This window comes from Hypanus sabinus, chromosome 16, assembly GCF_030144855.1.
Source record: "Hypanus sabinus isolate sHypSab1 chromosome 16, sHypSab1.hap1, whole genome shotgun sequence".
Classification (NCBI taxonomy): domain Eukaryota; kingdom Metazoa; phylum Chordata; class Chondrichthyes; order Myliobatiformes; family Dasyatidae; genus Hypanus; species Hypanus sabinus.
Genome location: NC_082721.1, coordinates 83564826 through 83582313, shown reverse-complemented (window position 1 = coordinate 83582313; position 17488 = coordinate 83564826). Strand labels below are relative to the sequence as shown.

The following is a 17488-nucleotide window of genomic DNA, read 5'->3' as shown; positions in this document are numbered from 1 at the left end:
TGTAACTATTGAAATTGTATTGAATCACTTTTGATCTTAAGGGCAAAATAATGAGTTTGTGACACTCTACTGAGAGGGTTTATAGAGGAGTACCTGCTTGTTTCGATGAATAAAGACATCTATAGCACCAGTTTCAGTATCTCACTGGTGACTCCAATCACAGTCACAACAGCCTCTACTTTCCGAGGAGGCTAAAGAGAGCGAGACAATGCACATCAATAGTCATGACCCTCTACAGACATGCAGTGGAGAGCATCCTTACTGTATTGTACAGGAACTCCACTGCCGTGGACAGCAACGCTCCACAAAGGGCAGTCAAAGCTGCCCAGTGCGTCCTGTCTAACCACCAGCAAGGGCAAAAATACAGGAAGATGCAGTAAAAAGGCTGGCATTATCATGAAGGATTCCTTCCCACCCTGCTTAGGGACTGTGTGTTTCATTTGCATCAAGGAGGAGGCTAAGCACTATCCCTGCTTAGACTCAAAAACAGCTACTTTCCCCAGGCAGTGAGGATAATAAATACTTCCACCCACTAACCCCACCATAACACCAAGCATCACTTCATTTCCTGTCAAAGGCACCTTGTCTGCACACTCCTGTACCTAGCCTCACTTTATGTACATACAATCTAATGTGCACATGAGCTATCTTATGTATTTGCATTTCTCGTGCTTTTATTTTTGTGTTCTTGTGTTTTTTATTTTTTTCTGCTTCGGATCCGAAGTAACAATTATTTCGTTCTCCTTTACACTTGAGTGCTGAAAATAATAAACCATCTTGAATCACGAAGAGCTCCATTAGGCACTGCTACTCCGGACCGATGGGGGCGCTATGGTCCCCGGCCGCCGGCGGAACTCTGTGGATCCGAGCCGGCTGGTGGCGCAGTTCAAGGAGGCCGGCGGCGGGGCGGGATTTGGGGCCCTTCTCCGGAAGGCGGATGTTGTCGTTCACTTTGTGTCTCCGGCTGAAAATGGCTGCGGTGTTATGCGAAATTGCGACGCTAAACTCGCTGCCCGAGAACGTGCTAGTGGAGATCCTGTCCTACTTGTCCACCCGGGACCTGCTCCGTATCAGCAGGTACTCACCTGGCGGGGCCGGGCGGGAGTTGTGGGTGGAAGTAAGAGAGGTGGGTCCGCCCGGAATAGGGGTGCGGAGGAAGGGAGGGGGCGAGAGAGGCTGAGAAGGGGGTGAGAGGCCTAGCTTCCCTCATTCCTGGGGGAAGGGAAGGCGGGGTGATAACTGTCAGGCCTAGAGCACCAGGGAAGGTTGGAGGAAGGGGGTATGGAGGTGGATGTCGGGGCAGGAAATAGAGCCGCAGCCTGGAAGGTGGGAGAGGGCTCACTGGAGGCTACTGTGGTAGTCACTGGAGGAGTTGAGGGAAGGAAGAGACCCCTGAGAGTTGGGGTTGGTGGGCCCGATGGAGAGGTAGCTTCCATGGGAAGATGGGGAGAAACCGGCTTGCGAGGGGGACTCACGTCAAGGGTGAGGAGAAGCCCAAAACAGATTGAAGGAGACACCAGCTGGCAGAGAACAGTAAAGTGGTAGCTTGTTGCCGGTGAGGGTAAAGACGGGTTTGTCCATATCCTTTGGGAGAAAGAAAGGAAAAACTAGAGTGTACTGGTTTGGAAGGAGGGGGCTGATTATGTGCCGAACGTTTATGTGGGTGTTGTCTAATCCCCCTTTGGAAGGTAAAGATCGTTGGGGAGGGAAGTGTAACAAGTATGGCAGTCAGGGTGGAAACAGAGTTTAGTGTGAAGTAGAGCCACAGAGCTGAGAGACAGGAGGTATGGAGTGGTGAGTATGGCCCAATCCTATAGCGAATGTAAAGAGTGGGGCAACAAACCTGCCTCCTCATGAACATGGATGATGGACAATTAAATAAGCCGAACCCCCCAGGAGAAGATAGGTGGTTGGGAGACTTGGCCCTTTGGGGCTGGTACTGAGTGTTTAGATCTTGGTTGTGGGAAGGACAGAGAGATCAATCTGCTGGGAAGTGAGATGGAGGCAGAAGGTGTTAACCTTGGTTCTAGGATATATCTCCTGACCTAGCTAGCATTAAAAGGAATAAATTGGGATTTTAACCTCAAGACAGTCTGATTGTGATGAGTAATTCAGGAGAAATCTTTGTTTCCACAGAGTTTGCAAAAGATGGAGAAGATTAGCTTATGACAAAGGACTCTGGAAAGATGTTAATTTAACCCCATACAAGGTAAGGTATTTATTCCTATAAAACTTTGGCATTGAAATTTTGTGTAAGAAATTTTGAGAGAAATAATTTGTAGGTTTGCTGAATGGTTCAGTAGTGAAAGGAGGCTACCAAATTTAAAAGGTTTCATGTAGTGTCCAAGTTAAGGGGTTATTTTGCAGTATGCAAACATCATTGTAAACGTAATTGCAGGATCTTTTAAATGTCATACCTTGTCTCATTGCCTGAATGATGATGTGTGTTTTAGCTTCATCTTGAACAGTCTGGGTTTCCTGATCCCAGAAAATACTTTCTCAGTAAAGGCAGTCCTCAGACACCCAGGGCTGATGCTGCATGTAACAATCTAGCAAGTGTTGGTGTCTCATCAGTCAACGTGTCTCTTGTGTGATTACTTGTGATTTGATTCTCTTCTTTCAGGTAAACTCAAGGATACTCTGGCACCTGGTCAGACATTACCTGGGTGGAACTCTGAGGACCCTGAGAATCAAGGGTGTCCTCCATTCTGTCAAGAAGAATGAGTCGCTAACTGAAGCCTTGCTGTTGGAGATCGGAAAACGCTGTCCAAACCTAACTGAGCTGCGGCTGATTGAAATGAACTTGCGGGGCATTAACTATGAATGCCTGCCTCCTTCACTCCTCAGCCTGGAGCTGACACATTGTGAGATTCCCTTGCATTGGTTCAGGGCTGCGACTGCCGCCAATGGGACCCGTATTCCGCCTCGCATCAAGAACCTGGAAGTGGACAACGTCCCCAACTTCTCGGACCAGCACCTGCAGAACCTTGCATCCCGTACAGCACTGAAGGTACTGATCCTGTCAGGCACATACAGAGTCACTGACTCGGGCATCGAGAAGTCAGCTGAGTGCCTGTCTGAGGTGGTCCACCTCAAGCTTCACGGCTGCAACATCTCCGACGAGTCGCTGCGCCACATTGCTCGGCATCTGACACAGCTCCGCACTTTGGACCTCACGAACTTCTGTTCTATGACTGACGCGGGCCTGGCCTGTCTCGGTGACCTGCGCTCACTGCAGTCCCTCTGCTTCGAGTACTGTGACCAGATCACTGTTGAGAAGCTCTTGGCTGTCTGCACCGGCCTTCCGTCCCTGGCAAAACTCAACCTGAATGGGAATCCCTACTCCGAGGGGGACCTGCAGAGAATCCGACAGAGCTTGCCGAACTGCACCGTTACCAACGATTTCCCTGCCATAGATTCTGTGCCTAAGTTTTAACTGCAGGTTGTATTTTTCATCCTGGTAGTGCTTTGGCTTTGTTGGGAGGATTGGGAGCTTGCCAGCTGCACTACACAACGTGAGCTGTTCTTTATTCTCTTGCATGGATTTTGTGCGGTTGGTCAGGTCCCAAAAAGCATAGTGTTTGAATTGACAGAAGTTCACTGCCGAGCCACTCATCTCCCAATCCGTGACACCTCTCTGGTGTGAGGGAGTGTGAGTACCCTGAACGACTAACGTGGGAGCTTAATTCAGAGTGTGTTCGGATGAGGCAGGTACAAACTGCTGAACAGTGGTGACCTAGGTCGCTGACATCAGACAAACAGGATCTGGTGCTCACTGTGGCTCTGTCTTTGGATTGTGTGCCAATGGTCTTGAGCTGCTGGAACTGCAGAAGTCAGCACAGAGCTGAGCAAATTTACAAGGAGGAAAAGCATAGAGATGGAACTCAAACTGAATTACACTGCAAGATTGTCAGCAGCCAAATGCACAAACCTTGGACTGCTGTGCTGAGCAGTGGCGTGGGGGCTAATCAAATGATTCAGTTTGCTGGCGGCCCATGAAGTGTATTTAAATTGGTCAGTAACTGTCACACTCATTCAGCTAGGTAACTTAATTGAGAGCTCTGTTTGTGCATTTTGAAAAATAAACTTTATCATTTGTAACAATTTACATATTTCTCTATTTCCTGATAACTGGTGTCCCTTTTGATCAAGTGCATTAGCCATTTGTGGTTTATCCGTGAGAAGCGCTTCCGAAATGTTTCTTTACATTGAGGATAATTTTAGGGCAGGATGGCTTATTGCGAGGAGTGATTGAAGCAAAATCAGTTACGTAATTTAAGATAAAGTTTAAATAGGAGAGAGTGGGACAGTAGGATTTTACACCGACGTGACAGGTGGAATAGTCTTAATGGCGTTTCAGAAACACTTGCCTCTGAATTACTCCCTTCCCTCTATGGACAGATTACCCATGGACCTGGCATGAGTTTCCACGTTATAAATGTTGGTGTACAGCTCCAGCCCCTCTTGTGCCTTAACTCACTTCTGTGCTATCTGCATGTTACGGTTGAGTGACATAGGCTTGATACTGAGAAGCTTGAACCCATTCTTTTTCGTGATCATCCATGTGCTCTACTCTTTTGACACTGATGTTGCTCCGCTCTGTAATGGTCCGTACTGTACAGAAATAGATTCCATTTGTGCCCTTACTAATCTAATGACCTCCTAATTTCCCACAGCATTCATTGTAGCATTCAATGCTATCTCCCCTCAAACATCTCTGAGCTGACCCGCTCCTTCTTTTGTCCTTGCCCCTTCCCCCAAAGAACCATTCCCACCAGTTGGGGCAGAGTTGCGACCATGCTGCAGACCTCTTTCTTACCTCTCCCCCACTTATTTCCCTCACATCTGACAACACAGAGGACACCTGTCTCTTTGCTTATCACACTTGACTAAAACAAAATGGGAAAGCAAGAAAATAAAATCTAAAAACAAGCCAGGCTAGCAAGTCACAAACGAGAAAATCTGCAGATGCTGTAAATCCAAAGCAACACACACAAAATGCTGGAGGAACTCAGCAGGCCAGGCTGCATCCATGGAAAAGAGTGAACAGTCGACATTTTGGGCTGAGACCCTTCTTGAGGATTGGAAAAGGAGAGAAGTCAGAGTGAGAAGATGGGGAGGGAAGGAAGAAGTACAAGGTGTTAGGTGATAGGTGAAACTGGGAGAGGGGGTGGGGGGGAAGTAAAGAGCTGAAAGTTGGTGAAAGAGAGAGAGCAGGAGAAGGGGAAATCAGAGAGGAGAGGTTTGAAGGCCATGGAAGAAAGGGAAGGGATAGAGCACCAGGGGGAGTTGATGGGTAAGTGAATCTTTGACAGAAAGACATAAGAAGGAAATGAGGAAGCTGAAAAGTATAATGAATTTTGGGGAATCTAATGTTGCTTCCTGCCTGTTCAGACCACTGCCAAATTCAGTATTTTCATTTTTATGTTAATTTATTTCAACTTATATTTCAATTTACTGACTCAATCTGAACAGTATTAGGAAGATTTTGCTTCAAAGACTTTACAATTTTTCAAGCTGTTACATGATACTGCTGCATTTTTTTGAAGCAGTTTATTTTTGTTCTGGTACCTTGGTTTGTGGAGTGCTTTACAATTATGCAGTTCCTATGGTTACCAGTTTGTTTCTAGAGTTGTAATCTGTCTTGATAAAAAAAGCACCAGAGGAGAAATAAAGATTTCAATTTTATGCTTTGTCCATCTTTCATTTATGTTCGCCAGCCTTGCCAGCAATCCCACTCCAAGCTCCACCACAACCCCAGTAGAGTTCAAGAATAGCCTTGCAGTAGTACAGGTCACGCTTGAGACTGGAGTTCTGCTTATTTGTGCTTTCTGGTAAAGCATAAAACATGGTTTGATGAACAATATTACTTAAAAAATCAAAATCATTCAGATTCCATCCTGTCACTCGACATGAAAGATCATATTTAATTAGTCTGAGGTTTAGTGTTTGAGAATGTAAATATACAGTGCCTTGAAAAAGTATTCAGACCCCAATCCCTTACTCGCAGGTTGGTCAATTTAACTGAGAAGTTTTATTTGTGAATCGCATGTTCCTCTTTTCACAGTAGAGGCCAAATAAAAAGGGGAAATTGTAAACCATGAAAAGCTGAAATTTCAAAACCTGGAATGTGAGTAGTTCTGAAGTATTCATCCCCTTTGTTCAGTATTTTGTTGAATCACCTATCACAGCTATTTTGAATAAATCTATTGAATAAGTCATTTATTCTTTTGAGTAAGTCTATATTGGCTTTGTGCAACATGATGAAGCAAGATTTGCCCATTGCTCCTTGCAAAGTTGCTCATGCTGTGCCAGGTCAATTGGTGAATGATGGCGGACAGAAATCTTGAGGCTTAGGCACAAATATTTAATCTGGTTAAGGTCTGGACTCTGACTAGGCCACTCAGTTTTCTTCATTCCATGGTTGTTCTAACAGTGTGTTTTGGTTCAGTGTCCTGCTGAAAGAGAAAATTCCTCTCCGGCTTAAACTTTCCGACAGAGGCGAGCAGGTTTAGCTCCAGGAGCGCTCTGCATTTAGCAGCATTCCTCTTCCCATCAATCCTGACAGGATGTCCAGTCCCTACTGCTGAAAAGCATCCCTATATCATTATGCTATCTTCACCATACTTTACAGTAGAGATAGTGTTACTTGGTTAACGTGCAGTATTAGAGTCACGCCACATGTACCACAGTGTTGAGACCAAAAAGTTCCACTTTAGTCTCATACAACCACAAGACTGTCTTCCACATCTTTAGAGTATTTTCTAAGTGATGCTTTCCAAAGTCTTTACTAGCAAGCTATGAATTTTTTTTTTTAGCCAGGGCTTCTATCTTGCCACTCTTCCACAAAAAAGGCCTTAGAAATGGTGGAGCCATAAACTTCACCTCCAGTTGGTAGCCACTGAGAGTGACTTGACATTACAATAACCTCCTTTACAAGTGCCCTTCTTCACCAGTGGCTAAGCTTAGAGGGGCAGACTGAGCTCCTTAGGTATGTTCAGTGCCCTTGAGATGGTCTTGTACCTTTCCCCAGTTTGTGCTTCTCTATTACCATTTCCTTGACTTGTCTTGAATGCTCTTTTATCTTCATTTTGGTTTGGCCTATTAAAAATCTACTGTTGGACCTTGCAGAGAGAAGGGGTATTCATTTGTATGAATTCATTGAAATCAGGTGATCCTCCAATTTTCTACATCATCAAATTTGGTAAGGTAATTATACAGTATTACACCTGTGGAAAGTAAATGTAGTAATTACAAAGGGGATGAATACTTTTTCAGTGTTTTGGTTTTTAGCTTTTAGTAAATTGTTGACAGAGTTTGCAATGTCTCTTTTGATTTGACATGATGCACAATGGTTTGTAAATTAGCTCTAAAATCCTACAATATATTTTAAATTTAGAAAATGAGATGGTAAAATGTGAAAATAGTTGTGTGGGTACTGTAAGGGTAGCAGTATCAGGTTTAATAGCACCAGTATACGTTGCAACGGCAGTTTACCTTTGCAACAGCAGTACAATGCAATAATGAGAGGAAAAAACTTGATTAAAGTATATATAAAATATGCAAAAACAGAAATTTTAAAAAAGATAGAGGTAGAGTTCATGGGCTCAATGTCCATTCAGAAGTTGGATGGCAGAGGGGAAGAAGCTGTTCCTGAATTATTGAGTGTGTGTGTTCACACATCTATACCTCATTCCAGATGGCAGCAATGAGAACAAGGCATGACCTGGGTGCTGGGGGTCCTTGATGATAGACGATGCCTTTTGGAGGCATCACTCCTTGAAAATAACCTGAATACCATGGAGGCTAGTGCCCATGATGTACAATCTCTGCAGTTTACTATGATCCTGTGCAGTAGCCCCCTCTACCAACCCCCCCCCCCCCCCATAGCAGATGGTGATGCAGTACATCTGCAGAAATTTGTGTTTTTGGTGACATGCCAAATTTTAAACTTCTAATGAAATAATGCACCATCGTGCCTTCTTTGTAGCTGCATCAATATGTTGGGTCCAGGTTGGATCCCAGGTATAATTAATGTTTCTACTTCCTGAATATAACATTTTACATTTACTTACATAAAATTTCATCTGTCATTTATCTGCCTAAATCTATATTTTGTCTAGATTTAACTGTATTGATTCTGCTGTCTGAATGTTATCAACTCATTCCCCTAATTTTGTGACATCAGCAAATTTGATTTAGATTTGAATTTTAAATACTACATAAAGTGATCAGAGCAGGATTACTACACTTAGGAAATATTGCAAAGGTAAATCCATTTCTGTCACATACTGATAGGTTATCACTACTTTTTGAACACAAACACACGCAACTGATGGTATTTAAAATTGTTTCCTCTAATTGTTTCCTCTTAAGGAAGAAGTAGTGCTGGATCTTCTTAAAAACATTAAGATTGATAAATCCCCAGGGCCAGGTATGATACACCCCAGGTTGTTGTGGGAATTGAGAGAAGAGATCGCAGGAGCATTAGCCATGATCTTTGAATCCTCTTTGGCTGCAGGGGAAGTGCCGGAGGACTGGAGAATGGCAAACGTAGTTCCCCTGTTTAAAAAAGGTAATAGGGAGAAACCTGGGAATTATAGACCGGTGAGTCTTACGTCAGTGGTATGCAAACTACTGGAAAGGATTCTTAAGGATAGGATCTACAAGCATTTGGAGAAGTACAGTCTACTCATGGATAATCAACATGGCTTTGTGAAGGGAAGATCATGCCTCACGAGCCTGATTGAGTTTTTTGAAGAGGTAACAAAAGAAATTGATGAGTGTAGGGCAGTGGATGTGATCTACATGGACTTTAGCAAAGCATTTGACAAGGTCCCTCATGAGAGACTCATCCAGAAAGTCATGAGGCATGGGATAAGTGGAACCTTGGCTGTTTGGATTAAAAAAAATTGGCTTAAAGGAAGAAAGCAGAGGGTAGTTGTGGAAGGCAAGTATTCTGCCTGGAGGTCGGTGACTAGTGGAGTGCTGCAGGGATCTGTCCTGGGACCCCTGCTATTTGTGATTTTTATAAATGACCTGGATGGAAGGATGGGTGAGTAAGTTTGCGGATGACAGGAAGATTGGAGGAGTTGTGGATGGAGCTGTAGGTGGTCAAAGGTTACAAGAGGATATAGACAGGCTGAAGAGTTGGGCAGAAAAATGGCAGATGGAGTTCAATCCAGACAAGTGTGAGGTGATGCATTTTGTAAGAACAAACCAGAAGACTGAGTACAGGATTAATGGTCAATTACTTTAGAGTGTGGATGAACAAAGGGACCTTGGGGTTCAAATCCATACATCACTCAAGGTTGCTGCACAGGTTGATAGGGTAGTTAAGAAGGCCTATGGGATGCTAGGCTTCATTAACGGGGATTGAGTTCAAGAGTAGAGAGGTCATGTTGCAACTCTACAAATCTCTGGTGAGACCACACTTAAGAGTATTGTGTTCAATTCTGGTCACCTCATTATAGGAAGGATGTGGAAGCTATGGAGAGGGTGCAGAGGAGATTTACCAGGATGTTGCCTGGTTTGGAGAACAAGTCATATATATGAAGCAAGGTTAGCAGAGCTGGGACTTTTCTCTTTGGAGCGTAGAAGAATGAGAGGGGACTGTATGGAGGTCTACAAGATTATGAGAGGCATAGATAGGGTGGATAGTCAGTACCTGTTTCCCAAGGCACCAATAGCAAACACCAGAGGGCATATGTACAAAATTAAGGGAGGGAAGTTTAGGGGAGACATCAGGGGTAAGTTTTTTTACACAGAGGGTTGTGAGTGCCTGGAATGACTTGCCAGGGATGGTGGTGGAGTCTAAAACATTAGGGGTATTTAAGCAACAACACACACAAAATGCTGGTGGAACACAGCAGGCCAGGCAGCATCTATAGGGAGAAGTGCTGTTGACGCTTCGTCAGGGCTAACCGAAAGGAAAGATAGTAAGAGATTTTAAAGTAGAGCCTCTTGGACAGGCACATGGATTAAAGAAAAATGGAAGGTTATGTGGATTTAGTACTTTTTTTTAAGGATTATATGGGTCAGCACAACATGGAGGGCTGAAGGGCCTGTACTGTGCTGTAGTGTTCTATTGTTTTAAGCACTGTGTAGTGTTTAACGGCCACACAAGTTGACACAACTGATGCTAGTTAAAAACAGTTCAGCAAGACTCCTGTTCCAATTATGCGGCAGCGTCCCAAGTAAATAAAGGGAATCTCAGCTAATTTCTTGATTAGTATTTGTTCTTTAAGGGTTGTCCCATATAAGTGGCTGCCCGATTAACCAATGACCCAATTAACCAGAATGCACTGTACTTGTCTCCTTAATTCATAGAATTTTGCTATAGAAGATGCCCATCTAAATATTCATTTGCTGTTGGAAGTTAGCAATAAAAATTCTACAATTCATAGTCCAAAAGATAATGTTGCTCCTGATCAGCACCAAACCATTCTTGGTGAAAACCTTGGTTGGTGACTTTCCTTATCACTGTATAATTGCTCGTGCCTTTTTCTTTCTTGTGTCAAGTTGCCACTTTGGGAAATGAAAGAGGGTGGGCTGTTGCCATGAATTTCTTTCTGTGTTCTTTCTGTCCTCTCTGCACAGTTCCAACAAAACTCAATTAAACCTTTTGATGAGGGACATTATGGTTTACCATACTGAAAAATGAGTTCACCAATTTTAGATGCCAATTGTTGTTCCCATTTGAAACTCCTCAAAGCCCTTTATTATTTTCTTTTTTTACAGGTTTTATTTTTGCTTTCTTTCATGTTTGCTGATCGTTCTTTCAATATTTTTCATTACATGAATAGGTAGAATATAGGAGCCCCAAAGTTTGAAGATATTAAAAGGAATAAAGGATAATAATAAACCTACACACACAAAATGCTGGTGGAACACAGCAGGCCAGGCTGCATCTATAGGGAGAAGCACTGTCGACATTTCGGTCCGAGACCCTTCGTCAGGACTAACTGAAAGAAGAGATAGTAAGAGATTTGAGAGGGGGAGGGGGAGACCTGAAATGATAGAACACAGGAGGGGAGGGATGAAACTAAGAGTTGGGAAGTTGATTGGCAAAAGGAATACACAGCTGGAGAAGGGGGAGTATCATAGGACAGAAGGCCTTGGAAGAAAGAAAAGGGTAGGGGAGCACCAGAGGAAGATGGAGAACAGGCAAGGAGTGATTGTGAGAGGGACAGAGAAAAAAAATTTAAAAATAATATAAATAGGGATGGGGTAAGAAGGGGAGGAGGGGCATTAACTGAAGTAAGAAAAATCAATGTTCATGCCATCAGGTTGGAGGCTACCCAGATGTAATATAAGGTGTTGTTCTCCAGCTCTGTATCCCTTTTGCCAATCAACTTCCCAGCTCTTAGCTTCATCCCTCCCCCTCCTGTCTTCTGTCATTTCAGGTCGTCCCCCCCTTCAAATCTCTATCCCTTTTTTCCGTTAGTCCTGACGAAGAGTCTCGACCCAAAACGTTGACTGTACTTCTTCCTACAGATGCCTGGCCTGCTGCATTCCACCAGCATTTGGTGTGTGCTGCTTGAATTTCCAGCATCTGCAGATTTCCTCGTGTTTGTGTTAATAACCTACCTACATCTATTTTGCTCCCGATTTGTAAAAGTGAAAGTGTTATACTCTGTCCCATCAATCAAGTCATTAATATAAATAAATCATTCAGAGTGCAGCTAAGTTTATTAAAGCTTTTCATTAGTAAAATTCTGCCAACCTGAAAATAGCCCATTTAATTCTCAAACTTCAATGTCTTGTTGCACTACCTGTACATCTGTTTGTACACTTCCACTTGTCCAAGTTTTGTATCAGCAATATACAATCTTCACATTCTTAATGGAAAGCATGTGAGCTTGTTACTTTGCAATGGCAGTAGCAGTTCTCCCTCAGAGTCCCCTAGGGTTGATGATAACTTGTTTTTACTGCCATTGATTGGGTCCTAAGGCTGCCAATGTGTCCCATGGAAATCTGGAAGGTAGGTGGAACTTAAGAACATTAGAAAGATTTTGATAAAAACAGGCCATTCGGCCCAACACAGCTTGCCAAATTCCTATTCACATAGTATGTTGAAATAACTATCGAGTTTAGATTTCAAGCTACTACTGGCAACTACACAACTATGTAGTTTGTTCCATGTGTCCACAAGTCACTGTGTAAATAAATGTTTCCTGATGTTAGTCTGAAATCTCCCTTCAACCAGTCTCCAGTTATGGCCATAAGTCCTTGTTCATAGATTAATTTTGAAGTACCAGCTGACATCCACCTTACTTATACCTTTTAAAGATTTTAAACACTTCTATCAAGTCTTCTCTCATTCTACATCAACTTAAACTAAAAAGATTTAATTATTTCAATCTTTCTTCACAACTCATACCCTGCAGACCTGGAATGAGTCTAGCTGCCCCTCTCTGGACTGTCTCTATTGCCTTAGCATCCCTCACACAATATGGAGTGAAAAATCGTACACAGTACTCAAGGTGTGGCCTCACAAGCGCATCATACAGCTTAAGGGGAACATCTCTAGACTTGAACTCCACTGAGCGCATTATTTAGCCCAACGTTCTATTAGCCTTCCTCAAGGCCTCTGTGTATTGGCTAGATGTTGACCGTGATGAGTCTACCAGGACGCCCAAATCCTTCTCATACACGCACTTTCTGACTCAAGACCTCCTGTATATTTAAATTTATTATTTCTACTTCCTACATGTAATATTTTACATTTACTTACATTAAATTTCATCTGTCATTTATCTGCCCACATCTACATTTTGTTTAGATCCAACTGTGTTGATTCTTCCGCCTGAATGTTATCAGCCTGTCCCCCGAATTTTGTGTCATTGGCAAACTTGATTCAGATTTGAATTTTAAATCCCACATAAAGAAAGTGACCAGAGCAGGATTTCTACACTTAGGAAATATTTCAAAGGTGCGTCCATTTCTGTCACAAACTAATTCACACCTTTATATTGAATAGATGAGATTATTGGAATACACTTTCTACCAGCCTTCCAAAGCAATCTATTGACAAACTTCAACTCATTCAGAACACCGCTGCTCGGCTTTTAACCAAAACCAGGGTAAGGGAATAGATCACCCTGTTCTAGCTACTCTGCAATGGCTTCCTTATCTTTCAGAACTGATTTTAAAGTCTCTTACCTGGTTTTAAAACTCTCAGTGATCTGGGTCAGAGTACACCACATAATCAATTTTGTTTTGTATTTCTGCCGAGCTCTCAGGTTTTCTTCTGCCAGCCTCTTAAATTTAAACAATCTCCCTCAAAAGATTATTGGTAGGTCAGCTTTTTTAGAACTATGCATCCAAGCTGTGGAACTCAATACCTAAAACTACAAGATCGATAGATCCTTTATTGGTCCCAAAGGAAATCAGTGTCACAGTAGCATTACATTTGCACAGGTATACAAATATTTGAAAAGTAAGAAAAATAAATTACCTTAAAAATAAGATGTACAAGATTTCCACAGCTAAGATTGTAATACAAGAATGACCATAATATTATACAGTAATGGGTACACATTCACACCGTCCAGGTAAGAAGTGATGGTAGTATTACACAGGCTGTCCACGATAGCAGAGTGTGGTAAACAGAGATTAATAACAATCTGACAGGAGGGGGTCATCACTTCCCTGGCTATCGGTTTACTCATTATAGAGCCTAATGCCCGAGGGTAAGAATGACTTCAACTCGCGCTCTTTGGAGCAGTGCAGTTCTCTCAGTCTATTACTAAAAGTGGTCCACTGTTCAGCCAAGGTGGCATGCAGAGGGTGAGAAACATTGTCCAGAATTGCCAGGATTTTCTGTAGGGCCCTTTGTTCTACCACAGCCTCCAGTGTGTCCAGTTTGACTCCTATAACAGAGCCAGCCTTTCTAATCAGTTTATTGACCCTTTTGGCATCATCTGTGTTGATGTCATTACCCCAGCACGCTACCGCGTAGAGGGCTGTACTGGTGACGACCGACTGGCAGAACCTATGAAGGAGAGGCCTGCATACTCCAAAGGACCCCAGTCTGCTCAGGTAGTAGGGGTGACTATGGCCCTTCTTGTATTTCTTCAACTGTCCTTCTATTTTCAATGATTACTTGAGGCCTGGGCAAGGTTGTTTGGGAGACCAACAGTTGTCCAAGCTGCAAGTCTCCTCTCTCCACACCACCAATGTTGTTCAAGGGAAGGGCATTAGGACCCATACAGCTTGGCACCGGTGTCGTCACAGAGCAATGCGTGGTTAAGTGCCTTGATTAAGGACACAACACGCTACCGCAGCTAAGGTTCGAACTAGCGACCTTCAGATCACTGGACCGATGCCTTAACCACTTGGCATTCTTGTACACACCCTCTGTGTTGGTGCTCCACGCAAGTCTGTCACCCAGGTGTACCCCCAGGTCCTCACCATCAGTAGTAACAGGGAGCAGTGCAGGCTCGGTAAGGGATGCAGACACAATTAACACTCTACTGTCGAAATGAGGCCACACTCAGGTTGGAGGAACACCACCTTATATTGTCTGCGTACCCTCCAACCTAATGTCATGAACTTCAATTTCTCGAACTTCTGGTAATGCCTCCTCCCGCCCTTCACCATTCCGCATCCCCTTTTTCCCCTCTCAACCTTATCTCCTTGCCTGCCCATCGCCTCCCTCTGGTGCTCCTCCCTCCTTTTCTCGTCTCCATGGCCTTCTGTCCTCTCCTATCAGACTCCCCCTTCTCCAGCCCTGCATCTCTTTACGCGAAATCAACTTCCCAGCTCTTTACTTCACCCCTCCCACACTCGGCTTCACCTACCACCTTGTGTCTCCCTCTTCCCCCCACCCACCTTTTAAGTCTACTCTTCTTTTGTTTCTTCAGTCCTGCCGAAGGGTCTCGCCCGAAACGTCGAATACTGTATTATCCAATCGATTGGTTTCCTACCGACCGGCAATAGCACCGCTTCACCTGGAGTAACTCCAGTCCAAACTCTGTAGAGATGGATTAATTTTGTTGAATGAGCAAGGCCGGGTATAGTGGTTAAGGAGCCTAGCAGTGACACATGGTGTTGTTTAGACGGCATATTTCATCGTGTCTGGTATGGCTAAATTAATCAATTAAGTTGGTCCGCAGCCAACATTACTCCCATTTCCCGGGCGGTGACCATGAATGCGTCCTGCTGGCGCTGCTGCTCCTCCCGGCCTGGGGCGGCGCTGCTGCTCCTCCGGGTCTTGGGATGGCTCTGCCGCTCCTCCGGGCCTTGGGGCGGCGCTGTCGCGGCGAGGGGCGGTACGTCGCTCAGCGGATGAAGGTGCCGCTCTTTCTATCCGTCGTTAGGAAACGGGTGTCTGCTTCCTCAATCTGATATCGGAGCAGAAACCGGATCAACGATGAGCTCAGGAGCCATTTTTACCTCCCACCGCCGCAGCGAAGCTACCGCACCGCCTCAGTAACGAGGAAGAAATGGGTTAGGGTGAGTGCCTTATACGATTTGGTCATCGCAAAGCTTGGCTCCAGCAACCAGACGCCATAGCGGAGGGGTGTGTCCAGCGGCGGTGATTGGCTGTTCGGCCGCTAATCAAATGTTTATCTCCCCTGTGATTGGTCCTCGGAGGTCTCAATCATATCTTGCACCAAAGTGGAGATAAGTTTGGATGCGGTGACCTTTAGTTTTGTGGTGTGGGCCCGGGACGGGAGCACGGACCGGTTTTTCCACCTACGTCATGTTGTTATGCTTCTCGTTACTTTAATGGTCAATGGAGCGCCCAGGAGTACTTTAACAGACCATCAAATCGCACTGGCGTAGGTTTGAGATGTTCACAGGATTATCGCAGCTCCTATTACACAATCCAGTTGGAGATTTGGGTGAATTTGCAACCTTAATTTCAATTAAAGTATTTCACGGGATGATCTTAAACCAGTTACATCTGTAACCGAATGTGAGTTGTTTTTTTTTAAATTTTGACCACGATGCATCTGCTTCTTAGTGCCCGTGTTTCACAACAGGTGATGGTGTGTAAATTGTAGTTACAGTGTTTATGAAGCAATTGGCACAGGTTATTAAGTGACCTACGAATAAATTCTATTATCTCCTTCGTTCTCTGGGTGGGAGAATACTTTTGATTTCGTTTTAAAGGCCGCAATTTAGAATCCAGCAGAGCAGGCTGGAAATGCGGCTTGTATAGACGTTAATTGTAGGGGGAGTGATTGTGAGGGAACTGTATTCCAATTGAGGGTTATAAATTCGAATAATGAATGCCCAACAAGTCAGGCCATATTAAAGAAGAGGGAAATTTAGTTAGTTTTGCAGATAAATGACGTACAACCGAAGCAGGCAACTTTGATACGAAGGAAGAAAGTAGGCTGAACGTTTTGATTTCACTCTGAACATCTGCAATGTGGCCAGGTGGAATGCAGGGTGCTTTGCTGGACCTCAGTGGAAAAGAGGTCAGATTGGAGAGAGAAAGAACAAAGCTGAAGGACAACCTGATGTTTAGAATCCCTTAGAAGCTAAATGCAGCTACTCGTCATCCAGTCTACCTTTAGGTTCTCTGATGTAGAGACCACAGTATGAGCGAGCAACAGATTCAGTAGGCTGAGACCCTTCATCAGGAGTCCTGCCTGACCTGCTGAGTTCCTCCAGCATTTTGTGTGTGTTGCTTTAGATTTCCAGCATTTGCAGATTTTCTCATGTAACGGATTCAGTATACTAGATTGGAAAGTGACTGTCCAGAAATTTAACTTGGTTAACTCTCCTTCCACATCTGCTTCCTAACATGAGTATTTCTGTCATTTTCTGTTTTTATTTTAAACTACTGGCACCTGCAGGTGTTTGGTATTTATTTAAGGATCCCACATTTATGAGTGAATGGGTCAGTAGAAATGGTGTCTATACATTAGAGAAAGATAATGGGGCTGAGTGAAATGTCCTCCAAAGTAGCACACGGAAGTGATATTTATCTACAATATTAAACTAGTTATGGCCTTTATGTTTTGACTTGTCTGTAATTTTCTAGCAAAAATTAATAATTTCTATTAATTTGTCATGAGTCTTGATAATGAAGTTATTCTGATAGAATGACATGCATCATTGCAGAACTCTGCATTGGGTAAGCATATTGTCCACCAATATTTTATTTTAATGAAATATTCTTGGACCATAACAATAGTTTCTGAGCTATGAAGGGTTTCATGTGCTTTCATAGCTTTTTGTGTTGTAACACCATGATCTGTTGAACATAACTAAGATATTTTCTTTTAACGTGTTGGGAAATTGTCTAGCTGGTCGGATAGTGTCCATGGAGAAAAGAATTGGTTCCCAATCCCTTGCTCAGTGGTATTGGTTTGTGGCATAAAGGAGGTTTAGAGCCATGGAAAGCAAGGACTTGTTTGCCAACCCTGGGATAAGTCAGTTGAGTCTACAAAACACAGAGATTGGAGTTATTGGGACGAGGCTGCAGTGAACAGGAGTGAAATCACAGATGGGTTTGGAAATGAAGATA

General features: G+C 43.7%; 2 protein-coding genes and 1 long non-coding RNA gene across 4 annotated transcripts in view; 2 read left to right on the top strand and 1 right to left on the bottom strand.

The window, feature by feature from the left end:
* Window positions 1-14929, bottom strand: part of LOC132406522 (uncharacterized) — a 33723-nt gene extending 18794 nt beyond the window's left edge. The window contains exon 1 of the long non-coding RNA XR_009516188.1: window positions 14836-14929. This is a non-coding gene — a long non-coding RNA (uncharacterized LOC132406522). The remainder of the gene's footprint in view (window positions 1-14835) is intronic.
* LOC132406520 (F-box/LRR-repeat protein 12-like) lies at window positions 806-4108 on the top strand. Its single transcript, XM_059992307.1, has 3 exons — window positions 806-1077; window positions 2137-2209; window positions 2624-4108. Exons 1-3 carry the CDS (start codon window positions 821-823, stop codon window positions 3434-3436), a joined length of 1143 nt encoding a protein of 380 aa, XP_059848290.1. The 5' UTR covers window positions 806-820; the 3' UTR covers window positions 3437-4108.
* Window positions 14930-15262: 333 nt separating the features above from the next.
* Window positions 15263-17488, top strand: part of atg4da (autophagy related 4D, cysteine peptidase a) — a 48038-nt gene continuing 45812 nt past the window's right edge. The window contains exon 1 of one of the 2 annotated variants that reach the window (XM_059992305.1): window positions 15263-15459. The gene's annotated coding sequence lies outside the window, so the exon portion shown is untranslated. The other variant, XM_059992306.1, reaches the window with a different exon arrangement.